Source organism: Clavelina lepadiformis, chromosome 1 (assembly GCF_947623445.1).
Source record: "Clavelina lepadiformis chromosome 1, kaClaLepa1.1, whole genome shotgun sequence".
Taxonomy (NCBI): domain Eukaryota; kingdom Metazoa; phylum Chordata; class Ascidiacea; order Aplousobranchia; family Clavelinidae; genus Clavelina; species Clavelina lepadiformis.
Genome location: NC_135240.1, coordinates 24,699,332 through 24,713,059, shown reverse-complemented (window position 1 = coordinate 24,713,059; position 13,728 = coordinate 24,699,332). Strand labels below are relative to the sequence as shown.

At 36.2% G+C, this 13,728-nt stretch overlaps 3 protein-coding genes across 3 annotated transcripts; 1 reads left to right on the top strand and 2 right to left on the bottom strand.

The window, feature by feature from the left end:
- Positions 1 to 1,692: 1,692 nt before the first annotated feature.
- Positions 1,693 to 3,936, top strand: LOC143456525 (ragulator complex protein LAMTOR1-like). The gene is made up of 5 exons (XM_076955175.1): positions 1,693 to 1,864; positions 2,205 to 2,365; positions 2,459 to 2,533; positions 3,124 to 3,244; positions 3,403 to 3,936. Exons 1-5 carry the CDS (start codon positions 1,826 to 1,828, stop codon positions 3,493 to 3,495), a joined length of 489 nt encoding a protein of 162 aa, XP_076811290.1. The 5' UTR covers positions 1,693 to 1,825; the 3' UTR covers positions 3,496 to 3,936.
- Positions 3,906 to 7,958, bottom strand: LOC143456241 (uncharacterized). The gene is made up of 7 exons (XM_076955152.1): positions 7,725 to 7,958; positions 5,786 to 6,699; positions 5,127 to 5,231; positions 4,805 to 4,938; positions 4,589 to 4,715; positions 4,368 to 4,506; positions 3,906 to 4,294 (listed from the first exon to the last, which is right to left on the bottom strand). Exons 1-7 carry the CDS (start codon positions 7,810 to 7,812, stop codon positions 4,200 to 4,202), a joined length of 1,602 nt encoding a protein of 533 aa, XP_076811267.1. The 5' UTR covers positions 7,813 to 7,958; the 3' UTR covers positions 3,906 to 4,199.
- Positions 7,959 to 8,405: 447 nt separating this feature from the next.
- Positions 8,406 to 13,299, bottom strand: LOC143456225 (cyclic nucleotide-gated channel alpha-3-like). Its single transcript, XM_076955151.1, has 13 exons — positions 12,916 to 13,299; positions 12,644 to 12,736; positions 12,242 to 12,394; positions 11,714 to 11,949; positions 11,433 to 11,580; positions 10,746 to 10,910; positions 10,407 to 10,563; positions 10,210 to 10,341; positions 9,867 to 10,043; positions 9,603 to 9,723; positions 9,372 to 9,513; positions 9,154 to 9,292; positions 8,406 to 9,042 (listed from the first exon to the last, which is right to left on the bottom strand). The coding sequence occupies exons 1-13, from the start codon at positions 13,047 to 13,049 to the stop codon at positions 8,809 to 8,811; spliced, it is 2,031 nt and encodes a 676-aa protein (XP_076811266.1). The 5' UTR covers positions 13,050 to 13,299; the 3' UTR covers positions 8,406 to 8,808.
- Between the last annotated feature and the right edge of the window lie 429 nt (positions 13,300 to 13,728).

The window sequence follows — 13,728 nt, the reverse complement described above, 5'->3', positions numbered from 1 at the left end:
TTTTCTGAGTTACTATCTTCGCTCTAAAAGAGACTGCTAATGCTGCTAAGTTTGGTTTCAATATCCAATCTACAGCGCAGAACGCATATTAGCCAATGGTCGAAGTCAAAGCTGTCGAGGCTATGTCCATTACTCTGAATAGGTCGTTCCAGCTAACCACTTGTCCAGTGGTAGCCTAATGGAAGCGATGGGCAATGATCGAAGCTGAACAGAACATGGGATTAAGGTTTCTGCATGACGTCAAAGGAAGCCGTCAAACTGGGTAAAACTAAGATCTCTGATTTTTTTGGAATCTTACAAAAGTTTTTAAATACCTGGCTAGACCAATCAGATCAGTCTGTAAGGTTGTTCTTTAGTCCGGGTCGGGTACAGATTTAGTTTTATAAGCCAAAAACTCTGCATAGTTTAAAAAATGTTTTTTGATGGCATTTTATGGTATATTGATCCAAAGCATACTAAAACAATGTGCAAAATTTTAGAAATCCTTATGCGAAATTTTTTGAGTAATTACTTTTTTAGTAAATTCGCTGTGTAATAAAATAAACAAGACTTTTATGGCATTTCTGGCGTTTGACAGCTCCTGAATTCAAATGGTATGTAGATGTCACTTTGCTTTATTGTACAGCAAATTTACTAAAAAGTAATTACTCGAAAAATTGGCTGAGATCATAGAAATAAAACAGACATTGCCCTTAGGCCCTCCTGCTATCAAAAGTGAAAATAATGCGTTATATGCAAACGGGTATGAGGTCAAAAATTGAAAAACGTGTAGTTTGAAAATTTTATATTTAAGATCGTGATAGACCACCTGCTCTAAAGTTATTTTAGTTTATATCAGCTAATATTTTTCATAGAATGCAGTATTTGTTTGCAAACTGCTTTTAATTAAAAAAAAGTCTTGTCACCGTTTGCAATCAAGTAAGTCACGAGACTGAAATGAACCGAATTGTACTTTCGCAGTTGGATTAGAAGGCAGGAAATGATGACGAACGTAATGCATGTCACTGTTTTTGCTAGCCTAAGGGTTTATGGTTAATATCGGTTTAGTTTAGGTTTATAGTTATGGTTAATCTCATAATCTAAAGTAAAAATTAACAAAATAAATAATATTACCTTAGCAATAATTAATTGAGAGATACGTTGTTACTTGTTAGACCAAGCGTTCAGTTAATTGTGGAATTAGTACCATACCGTATAATATTACTTACCGGCTGTAGGCTAAGTTGCCGCACCGTATGTAAGTGCACAATCCCCTATGGAAAGAAAACGTAGCTATCTAGTGAACAAAATGGGTCAAAAAAGCTACGTTGTAAACGAAGTAATTCCCAAACATTGATATTTGGTACACACTCCACATACTGGCTCACATTTTTTGTTGCCTATTGGTGCACAACAGCGTTTGAAAATTACATTTTCAGGTGCACAACCATGTAAAAATAAGGTAGTGACGTCACATTTAGGAGTGTTAGATATAGGCCTAGTAGCGCACTTTGAGTATAGTTTTGCACTTTTCGAATTTCGACTCGTTTTTTCTAGCATGGTAGCAGAGCAGACTAGCCAATTCACGAAAATTTTTCTTTGAAGTTTGGCTAAAACTTAAAAGTTTCAATTTACAAATCGTACAGTAAAGATTTTTACATCATTAGAAATGTAATTTCATTCTCTAGGCTATATCGTATATTTAAAGTGGTTTATGCTACTTATACAGTGTACAATTGCAGAACGACACAAGAGTATATCAATATTAACTTAGATAGGGTTTCAGAGCTTTGCATCCGATTGTAAGTGGTGAAGAGGTGAAGGTTGTCTCAATTATGCTGAAATAATGTGGTGTTGCAGGAGATGTTTCGGAAATGACAATGATGTGAGAACCGCAGTAGATATATGAATAGTTATTAAAATTGTATTCTATGAGTGTAGGCTATTTAATCACTTTTGTTGGTTTATATGAGTGTATTTTTATGGAATCTTTTGAGTTACTTCTTTTCAAAACTTTGGGCTGCAAACAAATAAAGGATTAAAATCGTGGAAACTACTTTTGTATCCGGGTTTCTTGAACGGATTGCATTTAGCTTACAGTGTCTGGTGAATGCAAGGCTAAAATGAAAAGTTATTGAATACCCTTGCCAAACGTATTTACAATCTTAGTTTTTGTAAAGTTTGTTAAATTCAAACATAATTATAATTGCACTTTTTTCATTTAGTATTCCCCACTCGATCAGCAGACCAACCAAATTGACTCCATAAATTCCACTGATCCAGTGAATACGCCAGATTACCACGATTCCAGTCCTGTTGGCAGTGCTCCTCACAGCAAGCATGATGAGCAATCTATACTTTCTGGAATAATCACCCAGTACAATCAGTAAGTTAAATACTTGACTGCTTTCTGTCATAGTTGTTCGCTTGCTGAGCTCTTATGCTTGAAATCTATTTCTACCATAGTAATGTTTTTCAGTGACGTCATAGACATGACAGCGCTAGATTCGAAGATAGATGCTGTTGAATACATGAACAGAGTGCAGTTATACAAGTATGCTTTTTTATATGTTTCACAATGGTAGTCGCTTATTTGATGCCCACAGACTGCAATTGAAACATTGATTTAACTTTCCATATTCATAGCTTTGGAAAAAAATGTACATAGTTTATGATAGGGGTGTACCGAAGATTGTGTTTTTAGATTTGGTCCGAAATCGAGTGTTTGGAAAAAGTATACAACTGAATTATTTCAGTCGAATCCAGCAATATAGTATCGCAAATATTGTTATCGCAAAAGTGAACAAAACAGTGCTTATACAGCGTGACATATAATTAAAGAAGTATGATACAGTAGTTGAGTTAAAGTATACTTAGTTGTAATGTTTTACTTGCAACGGAAAAGTATATAAATGATATGCTTAGATTTTCTGTTACATGCACAATTATATCTGCTGTTGTTGTAATTTTCCTTCAATGAAGGAGTTTTCAGCCTAATTTCTTTATTTTTATTTTACAATTGAACGATTTTGCTTGGTTTAGCCGAATTAATTCCACCTGCCAAATATTTGGTGTTCCTCTAGTTTATGATATAAATATATTTTACTTTGTTATTTGTTCATAATTTACTTGTAATTCATGCAGTCGGAAGGTGGCGACATTAACCAGTGGAACTCGTTACAAACAACCCAGTCTTCGATCAGCCGGAAATAATCCTGCATTGATCTTAAAAGCCAAGTCAGTTGATTTTGAAGATGTCTGTATGGTACGTACTGCAAATACTACATTCACCCTGTACATACTGTAGTTACGTCAATTGTACTAGTGATGCATGAGTTATGTATTATTTACTGTCTCAATAATTATGGTGTCAATGTCGCCCCATATTTTGTGGAAATCGACATAAAATGAGGTTGCTTGCAGATCACAGAATTGGCAGGAAACGTACGAAGTGCAATGAATGCGGTGAAAGTCGAAAAACATAAAGATTTGGTTTTGAGTCTCCAACATCGATAATATCTGGGACCCTTCGAAGCGGGAAATACATCAATGAAGCTGTATTACCTGGGATATATCTTGGCAATAGTTGTGCAAGGACACACCGTACCATTTGCTATAGCACCTCGACTTATACACATCAACATTTTTAAAAAATTGACATACATTATGCTGACAGTGGCATTGACTTGTTTTTTATATTGTTGTGTGCAATATGCTGATTAAGCATATTTGCTTTTTCTTTTAGTCCTTGCAAAGTTAGTGCTTCCTGTCATTGATTCATTGAAGTCCAGTGCACTAAGATCCTGGTATGCCAACTCCAATGCAATAAAGTGTCAATTGCATTCTCAGCAAGTTACTCAGCCATTTACTTTTCATTTAACATATCCGTTTTACGTGGGCAAGCCACAAAATAATGAAAGCAATAATAAATTTTTCTTGTCTGAGCAAGACATCGTTTATTTCGATGTAATCAATACATTTACAGCACATTACAGTCACAGTGTACAGAGCACTCTAAAAGTCTAAGATAGTAGGAAAAGCATGCTATGAATGAGAAAATTACAAAGTGGTTTAATCAGGTAATGCTTCTTTCATGTTACAGTCTTATAGCACCACAAATATAAGACTGTGAGAATTTGGTCCGCTAAAAAACACTGCAGTTTGCAAACTTACTGCTTTCTAACCCTGGAATGACTGATTATGATTTGGATGAATAATGCTCACCAGGATTCCTGCCAAGCAGGACGCACTGGCTTTCGGCGGCTTTCCCTCAGACCCATCACTTCCTGCACAACTTCTGCATTTCTGGTCAGTTCTGGAAAATTTAGGAAGATAGTAAGATGGAGTTTAATCAAATGACGTTAATTACAAGCAAGCCAGTTGAGTACCATTCGCTTTCCTTGTTGACATTCCGTTCCTGTCTATGGTTGTCCCTATATATTCTGCCTGTCTTTTATGGTCTGCTAACTGGCGCTGTCGCTGCATTCCAGGAGTAGCCTTCGCTGAATTAAGCCTTTTAAGAAGTTGCTGAAAGGGAATGACATTTATTTGAATTACAACAAATTTGTTTATTGCCATGGGCAGCAGATTTCAATGTGGTATTACTCACCATATTTTCCCGTTCAATCTGCCTTTGTTGTTGAATTCTATTGATTGCTGTGTGGTATAATTTGACCGGCTTTTCACTCGGTCTTCTTCCACTACTCATTCTACTTAACCTTGAAGACGTGCTACGGCTGCAATGGAACAAAGGGTGATGTTATACGATGATGGATTGCCACTATTTTACCCCAAGGTGTTTACAAAGCTACTGATTACTAAATACCTGCTGCATTTACTGTTCAATGAAGTATTTGAGGCATAGCTGGCATTAGACCGGACACTTGATGCACTAGATGGCCGTGATTGCCTTGTAATTTGTTTCAGGAGACGCTGGTTTTCCTGATCTATTTCGCGAACCTGGTTCAAAAAGTATTTTCATTGTAGGCGCACTCAAGAACTTAATTATGTTGTAAATATCCTCATTTTTACAGCACAACCAGTTACATAAAAGCTACTAGCTATTAATTATTCATGAATCATATAAAATAGACCAAAGGCAAGAAAGTAGTATTTGGTTACATACTGTATTGTAATGTACATGTTACCTTGTCATTGGTAAAGGACATATTCTTTCTGCCAAAATGTTCTGGTCTATGGATTAAATTGTCCCCAATTCTGTAGTTCATAGGTTGATGCATTCTATGTGTCACCTAGGGTATAAACACTTACTTGTTAATTAGGATTCCCCCAACATTGCTCCCCGTTAAAAAGTTGTGCTCAAATATACAAATGTTCATTGCTACCTTTTAACTGATGGTAACTGAATGTTGCATCTTAGCATTAACAAAGCCCATGGTTATTGTGCCGAAAAACAGTACCCTCCAATGTAGTTTAAACAGCATAATCGATGTTGATAACAAGTTTAATTAAATAATCCCCAAAATTTAGGTCGCTGTATTTGAAAAATATTTACCTCATGTTGGATTGGGAATGGGACACCATTTACTTAAGTAAGTTTCTCACACACTTCACAAGTTGAGTAAACAAACATTGAATGTTCAATAATTGTCACATAAAAACTCACACTTAACACTGACTCCATCATTCAAAAGCAAATGGGCACAGTTGCTGATAGTTCAGTTATTTGCAATGTTGCAATCACTGTCAACTAGCAATGCCGATGAATAACAAAGTTGTTGTATAATGTATAAGTAAATAAACTGGGAGCCAATTAAAAAGTTAGAAAACTACACAACAATTTTACCTGTCTATTATAATTCTTCTGTTCAAATTCAAGAACAGTCTCCAGCAAGCTGCTAATGTCCATGGAGCCTCGAGCTGCAGAATCAAGAAGTCGTCTTCTGTGGTCGGTCATTGCACTTTGCTGTCTTGTCTTAAATAAACCTTGTTTTTCGTGACCACTCTGATGATGATGTTCTCCAAAATCATCATCACTATCACTTAAGTATTCCTTTTTCCACTTGGGACTTCGAACTCGTGGTGATTTCTTCCTCAAAGAGCTGGTGCGTTGGCTGTTCTTTTTGATAGAACTATTGTGCCTTGACTTATCCATTTTCTCCATAGAAGATGAATTTTTGAATGTAACGTTCAGTTTTGTAATATGGCGCACTTGACTATTTTGAGCTTCATTGCTAGATGTATTGTGAAAGGTTTCATTACTTGGATTTTCGTTTGCACCACGACGTCGAATTTGTGGCGAGCCATCTGGTGAAGTGAGAGGAGAAACATCAGTGACAGAGTCGGAAGAAAATCCATCTCCGTCCGCTTGTATATCATGGGATTTTACATTGGATGTGTCCCTTGATTTTTTTGATGGTCGTTGTTGGCGTTTGGATGAGTTTTCGGAATCATTAGCATTAGAATGACCATGGCGTTCTGCTTTGGAAATTTCACTTCCACTAGATGTCACATTTCTCTCAGAATCTGTACAGGAAGTATCATCTGTTGATTCTCTTCTCATAATCTTTTTGCTTGAATCAGTTGCTGCTGAACAACTCATATTACTGTCACTTTCATTAGTTCCGTGGAGTTGACTATGATGATTATTGCTAGTCACTGTTTCGGAGTCAGATGAACTGTGAGACTCTGTACTTCGACTGTTATGTGACCGATGTCTGTGTTTATTGTCGTTGGCTTTTACTGCTTCATACGTAACTCCTGAAAAAAACAAAACTTTTTAGAGATATATTTTATCAACCACCATGTTGAAAGTACTTGAAAGAATACGCAGGTTGTGGTTTAGTCAACTTCAGTTGCTAAGTAGGAGGGTGGTAGTACGGTGTCATAATTTTTATTCTCGGATTTAGGAAAGTCTTTGCACAACTAAAACTCGCTTGGGCAAGCCAAGTTAGCGAGCTAGCCGTTGTGAAATTCCTATTGATATACGTTTTTTATTGGATTTATATGGTATTTCTTGTACTTGGAACTGTTCACTAGGTCCATTGAATAGGAACACACATCGCTAATGCATTGCACTAGGGCATTACAACAGTAGCACCACCAACTGTCGAAAATGAGACGATTTATTGCAAGCCTGGGCTAAATTATTGCCAGCATGTCACTTTCAGATGAGATCTCGAGACAGCTAAAATCGAGGTGCATTGGGTGCAAAATGGTGTACTAGGCGCACTTTTCGGTCTGTATTGAGCACTAGCTTTAACACAAAGCCTGTGGTCCTGTTTTTTGGCGGTATAAATGGAAACATTCGGGTACACCAAGCACAGTCTTGAAAATTCTCGAGGGTGCAGTTTCCATTCTGTCAACTAGCCTATGGCCCAGTGCTCTAACCACTCGGCTGTTGAGTTGACAATTATGTGTTAAGTTTGTAAGGTGTGTGCGGATTATGCGTCTTTGTCACTCAACCCCAGAAACGTAATTGTACCAAGGAAGTGCGTCCGAATATGACTACTAATAAAATGGCTAATACTATTTGTGCATCAACATAAGGCTAGGAAACTGTATTTCTGCTATTTCTATACATTATAGAATTGCGTCTAGTGCAGAAGTGCACAATCAAATAAAGAACAATTTGAGTAGCAGGAGTCTATAGCAAACAAATGAATCACGTATGGTTCTCCACCGATGCACTAAACTAACAAAATTAACTATTTCTGTTTGGCAGCAAACAAGGGCAACACATGTTAAACAAGTTTTCTAATTATGTAATTGCCGGTAGCTTATACCTGTAGGCCTAGTACTGATAGATGATCCGGTACCGACACCATCACTGTCATTACCATCAAAAAAGTCGAAATCTATTGCTTCCTCCATGGCGCGATCAAATAACAAAAAGAATAAAAGCGCTAGACTTTGTAGTTAATAACCGTTAATCGACAATGACATATTTATCTTAAATCAATAACTCAAGATAACTTTCGTAAACAAAATTATCCAATCATCATTTAGGTTGTCAAACGAAGAAAACTGAAAGAAAATCTGTTGTAGCAACTATTTTGAAAACAGCGACACTTAGTGATGTAGAAAAAACTGAGTATTTTTTTATGTTTGCAAGGGCAAGGTTAGGCTTGAAGCAAAAAATAGAATAAGCAAGCATACAATATTTAAATGAATTAATACAATAAAATAAAGCGCACAATGTTGTCTAATCAATGATAACTATTTAGTTAAAAAAATGTTTTTTTTTAAATCAGCTAAGAAAGCAAAATTCAGGTCAAAATTTTTTGGATAGGACCGGTGTTGTGCAAAAGTATTTTTTGACTGATTCGCTAATTTTTGAAAAAAGTTTTTGCGGATAACTACATAAAATTTACGAACTGGGAATTAGGAAATTGGAACCACAGATAAAATAAGCTCAAACACACTTTTCGTGACTTGTTTTTTTAAATTTCTGGTCGCTTTAAACAAAATAACATTTCGTACAGCTGCATAAAAATACGACGAACTACGTCAACCAAAAATACAATGAAATTTCTTGCACTTCAAGAAGATACATTTATAACGATGCATTAATTACTTTCTAAAAACGTGTCAGTTGCGGAAGCTAGAGTTCGATTAAGCAATAACAGCAATACTGTTTTCATTGTAGCGATTTCTCATTTGCCATAACTTGCATGCATTTGCGTTTAAGATCTGCTGAAAACTCAAGTTCTTTTATAGTAGGGTATCGTAACTGTGTCACTGAGGTTTAAGCTTTCAGTTGTAACAACCTGCAATACAGCTTAAAATCAGCTTCCAAACGCTCATTTGGAGGTGTTCTTCCACCAAGGGGCCACTTAAAGCAGTAGTTTCAACTAGAAGATCTTTTGTCTAAGCTTTACTTGTACTGGGAGCATCATCCGGTGGACTATCTTTTTGTGTAGAAAAGCCACTTGATATCAAACCCTGGCCAAGTTCAAGTTCATAAATTCGTCTTTTAAATCTTTTTTCGGAAGATGCAAACTCAGCTAGAAGATGTGAAAGCTGCCTTTGTATCTTTGTAAGTTTCTTTTCTAAGCTTCTAACTTTTTGAGAAACTTCGATTTCATTCATGCCTTCCTCGCCCTGGAAAGCAGATACCAACTTGACACAACCATGATAAAATGCAGAAAGTAGTTTATGTTTGCAACCATATCCCGATTACGATTAGATTAGATGTTCTTGAAGACGACTTACCTCCTCTTCCTTTTTATCAACCAAACCATCCTTCATTAACATCTTCTTGCCTTTCTCCTCCAGGATCGCTTTTGCACTAGGATATTCCGATAGTACCTCCAGCAAATCATCTTTGGAAAGACAGAACAAATCCGTATATCTGAGAAAAACGAAATATAAAAATTTTGCTAAAGGCAGATGGTGATGTTTCCGTTAAAACTGTACTTCTAAAAACATACCCGATGCTTCGTATATTCGCAGTCCTTCTGTTTCCAGTTTTAGTTCCAGATATGTTAAGGATGCTAATTTCCCCAAAATAAGCACCATCATCTAAAACTGCAAATTGAGTGACTCCATCGTCTCCAACAACACCTAATTTACCTGAAAAATTAAAATGCAAAGGATTGGTATAAGTCCGGTTTAAGTTATTGACGTTATTTTCCTATATGCAGAAGTTTTCTCACGCAAACCTTCTTTCACAATATACATCTCTTTTCCGACGTCTCCTTTCCGGCAAATATAATCACCGGGACTGAACACTTGTGGACGTAATTTTAGTACAAGTTCTATTAAAAAACCTGGTTCACAATCCTAAACCGTAAAGAGAAAGTAGGTTACATTATTGTGATCGAAAGCTTTTAATACACAAGTGAAGACCTTATCAATACTATATTAGGACTTATGATAAGCTACATCTACAACAAGCTTAACAAGAATTAGAAAACAATACGTACTTGGAAGATGCTAACTTGTTTCAGAGTTTCCAGGTGAACACTAATTGCAATCTCTGCCCGGAGCGTATCTGGCAGCAAACTCAAAACAGCCTGCTCGTCAGTGGACTTTTTGTTAGTCCACAAATAATCGAACCATTTGATCACACGCTTTTGTAAGGTTTTGCTCACTGCTCGAAACTGAAATGTTCAACCAAGAAGGGAAATAATTTGCCAAAGCCAACTTTTATACTAATTCTGAGTGGATGGATGGACTAAGGAACATGAAACAAACATAAGTGTTGTGCAAAACAAAAGTAGCGTCCTATATTTTACCACTTATGAATTAACAGATGTTTTTCTCTACCTGCATATATTGTTTGATAGAATCAATCTTGCTTTGAAACTCGGTCCTTGCAGCGTTCATGTTACTGATCATGGAACCAACATTACCAACAATTGTAGCAAATATCAAGACTCCGACCAAAAAATCAAACACCTAAGCACATCAGTGAAACATAAATTACAAACGTTGTCACAAAGATTACAATTTCGTCCCCTTACTTGAAACAAATATTCCACATCTGTTTCAGGCATGGGAGTTTCCCCGATCGTTGTAAGAGTGAGAGCAGACCAATAGAGACTGTAAACATACTTTCGTAACATTGTGTCAAATGGTGGTTCGGTTGGATCCGGGTACACCCAAGAATCGCTACCAAACCTGCGGAGAACGAAATGAATGTAGACTAGCATGTATCGGTTGCCAGTGTAAACGTGAAAGAACACTTCAAATTGCTATGGATTTTTGAAGAACTATGACTTTAGTAAAACGATCGATTTACAACGATTTACAACTTTCAGTAAAACGATCTCAATATCTAAAACCATACAAATATAACCCACCCGATTGCCTTTGATATCGCGTAGTAGATGCAAGCATTCCAGTGGATAGTAATAATGATATAGAAAATTAGAATGGATATTCGAAAAAGATTCGGGTAAGGAGTCCTCGTCTCAACTCGATCGAAACATTCAAACATCCTCGGAAAACGTAAAACGCGATTAAATCTACAAAATAGGACGCCTTCATTGGACAAAGAGTCGCTTAGGTGGCTCACCAAAAAGACATTTAAACGCTTCACGAGACCAAATACATGAGTTGCACAAATTTTTCTTTGAAGAGTAATCTTCTGATTTATTCTGTTATCTTGACATCATGTTTTGGTTTTGTTTCACTCGGGCGCTTTTGTTTAAAATTGGATGTGTTTTTGGGCACGGTGGTCCATGATAATGTCTTTGTCAGTCGTCAGGCTTTGTGGAGTTTGCATTAACCAATAACGCCTTTTATTCTTTAGATAAAATTGTTTAAATAATGCGAGTGAAGCGCGCTAACTCCTCAAAATAAAATATTGGATTTGTGCAACATTTTTGATCTCTTGAAACAATTACATAATTTATCTGTTACGCGCTCCTATGCTGAGTATATTCCAATCGCATGCAATTAGACAACCCAAAACGGCAAACTATATACAGTATGTTTCGGAAATGTTTAGTGACGATTGAAAATTATATATATATTCCCAATTTTACCTTAATTCAGTGCGATCTGGTCCAAAAAATATATATCCTAGATCAGTCGGCAAAATCGAAAATAAGTCAACGTAAAACTGAATGCTTTTTCGGTAAGATTTTTTTAAGCGTTCCGGATCTTTGACCAAAAGACCCTGTTCCAGAAAACCTAAAACAGGCACAAAGATTAACTAAAATTTCTTTGAAATTATAAGGCAAGATTCTATAATATAGCTACAAAGGTTCAATAACGTTATCAGATGATAAAAATATTTCCTCGACTTAAACGTTCAAGTCGACACCTGTTTTTTGTCGGACAATCATGTCCAGAATATATGCGATATCACATAAATAGTCAAACGGAATCCAGAGCAAAGTATATCGCGCTTGCAAGTCACCGAAACAGGAGCGAGCTATCACGAAGACCAAATTATAGAAGACAGCACAAGTGATGATGAGAAGCCACCAAAAATAAAAGCCCTCTGCCGGATCAATGACCCAATGTTTGTTTTTCGGTTTCTTCGGTTTTGGTTCACCCCTGGAAAGAATCGTTAAAGGTTTGATATACTGTAGATGCTTCGTTGAAATACGGTTCACGGTTCTGTCAACTTTAATATGTTATTATACTTCTTGTATATATCTATATATATATATATTTTACAACATCATCAGTATCTAAGATAGTTGGAGAAATAGTATCGGAGATATTAACCCGAATCAGGTGATTTTAGCCTTAATGTTACAGTAGATTAATAATGTAATAAAAAAGTAGCTTTTAGTCTAAATTCTTATATTTGTTTTGGATGTAAAATCATTAAAACTTAACCCACTCTTTTGAAGGAGAATTATCCTTGTCTCCGTCTTTATCCGTGGTGGATGACGCCATCGATGACGTAGCCATAGGAGGCCCTTGGATACGCAACATCATTGGATCCGTGGTAGATTCGTTTTTTTTCTTTCTTGTATTTAACCATTTACGGAACCTGTTTGCAGTGGTCATTCGCAGCTATTATACAACATTATACTTACTAGATGTTTGTATTTCAAAATAACTAATTGCATGCTGTATATGCTTGTATGTGCTTTAATGCTTTAAGTTGGTAATGTTTGAAACCTGATACAATAGGCTACGCTAACTTTACCCACTTTTATTTAACCACAAACCAGAACAATTTGCTAAGCACAATTTGTTCGTTTTTTTATTGGATTTTTTTATCTCATCCGCACCTCACCTGACAAGAAAAGAGATGACCGAAGCAAAATTTGATTTTTTCACTCTTACTGAAGCTTCTACGTCAGTGACTGAATTTGATTCATTGCTATTGCTAATAGAAAACAAAGCATGAAAATAATGCTCCATACATTGGACTGAAGTTTAACTGAAATAAAATTCACTAATTTTATCATAAATTAAACGTAAATTTGGATTTACTACAGTTGAAGTCTGCAAAATATTCTGATGTGTTTCTACAGCCGTGAACTATTTACTTTCAAAAAACCTTACTAGCATGAAATTGGCGAAGAACTTCGATCAAAATCTGTCGAAGAAATTCTCAGGGAACTGGTGAAACTGCTGCTGTAGCAGGCAGGAAGTTCTCTTATGTTCCTCGACTCATCCGGAAATATTTTATTTGACATCTCGAAGTTAAACGTTAGCAGTCAGCAAGTAAAACTCACTATCCAGTTGTTTCCGGTTACAAGTTGCTTGCAGTAAGACCGGTTTTATGCATGGTTACCTTTCTCACAGAATGATGTCTCCAATAAATTTGTAGTTACCAAATAAAGAATCTGTTTGGTACAACGCCCTAGCTAATAACGTATACATAGGCCTACACCGCAACACAGGCAAATTCTGTGTAAATTATTACTCCACTGCATGTACGCTGTGTTCTATAACTAGTTCATATACCAACTGTAGTATGCGATTTTTGCAGCCGCTGCTACAAAGGATCGATAATTATCACAATAGAATAAATAGTCCAATGGTGCGGGAAGCATGTTCGTCAATCTGCCCTTGTCAATACGCCTTTTAATCCGCTGCTGACGACGCTGTTGGGTTCGAAAAATTGTCTGATTATTGAAACGTTTTGTTGATTTTTTTAACAATTAACTCTCATGTTAGTAGCTTATAAACTTACAACAGTTTTCTGTTTTTGTCCGCAATATTGTATATTTTCCATTGGATTATAGCTGGGAAATATATAGTAATCCTTACGCGCTGCACCTCTTTGGACCATTGGTGCCAGTAAATGAATAATGGAGATGTTAAAAATAGACATTATTTTGCTTTCCGTCTTTCCGCAGTGCAAAGCCAGTA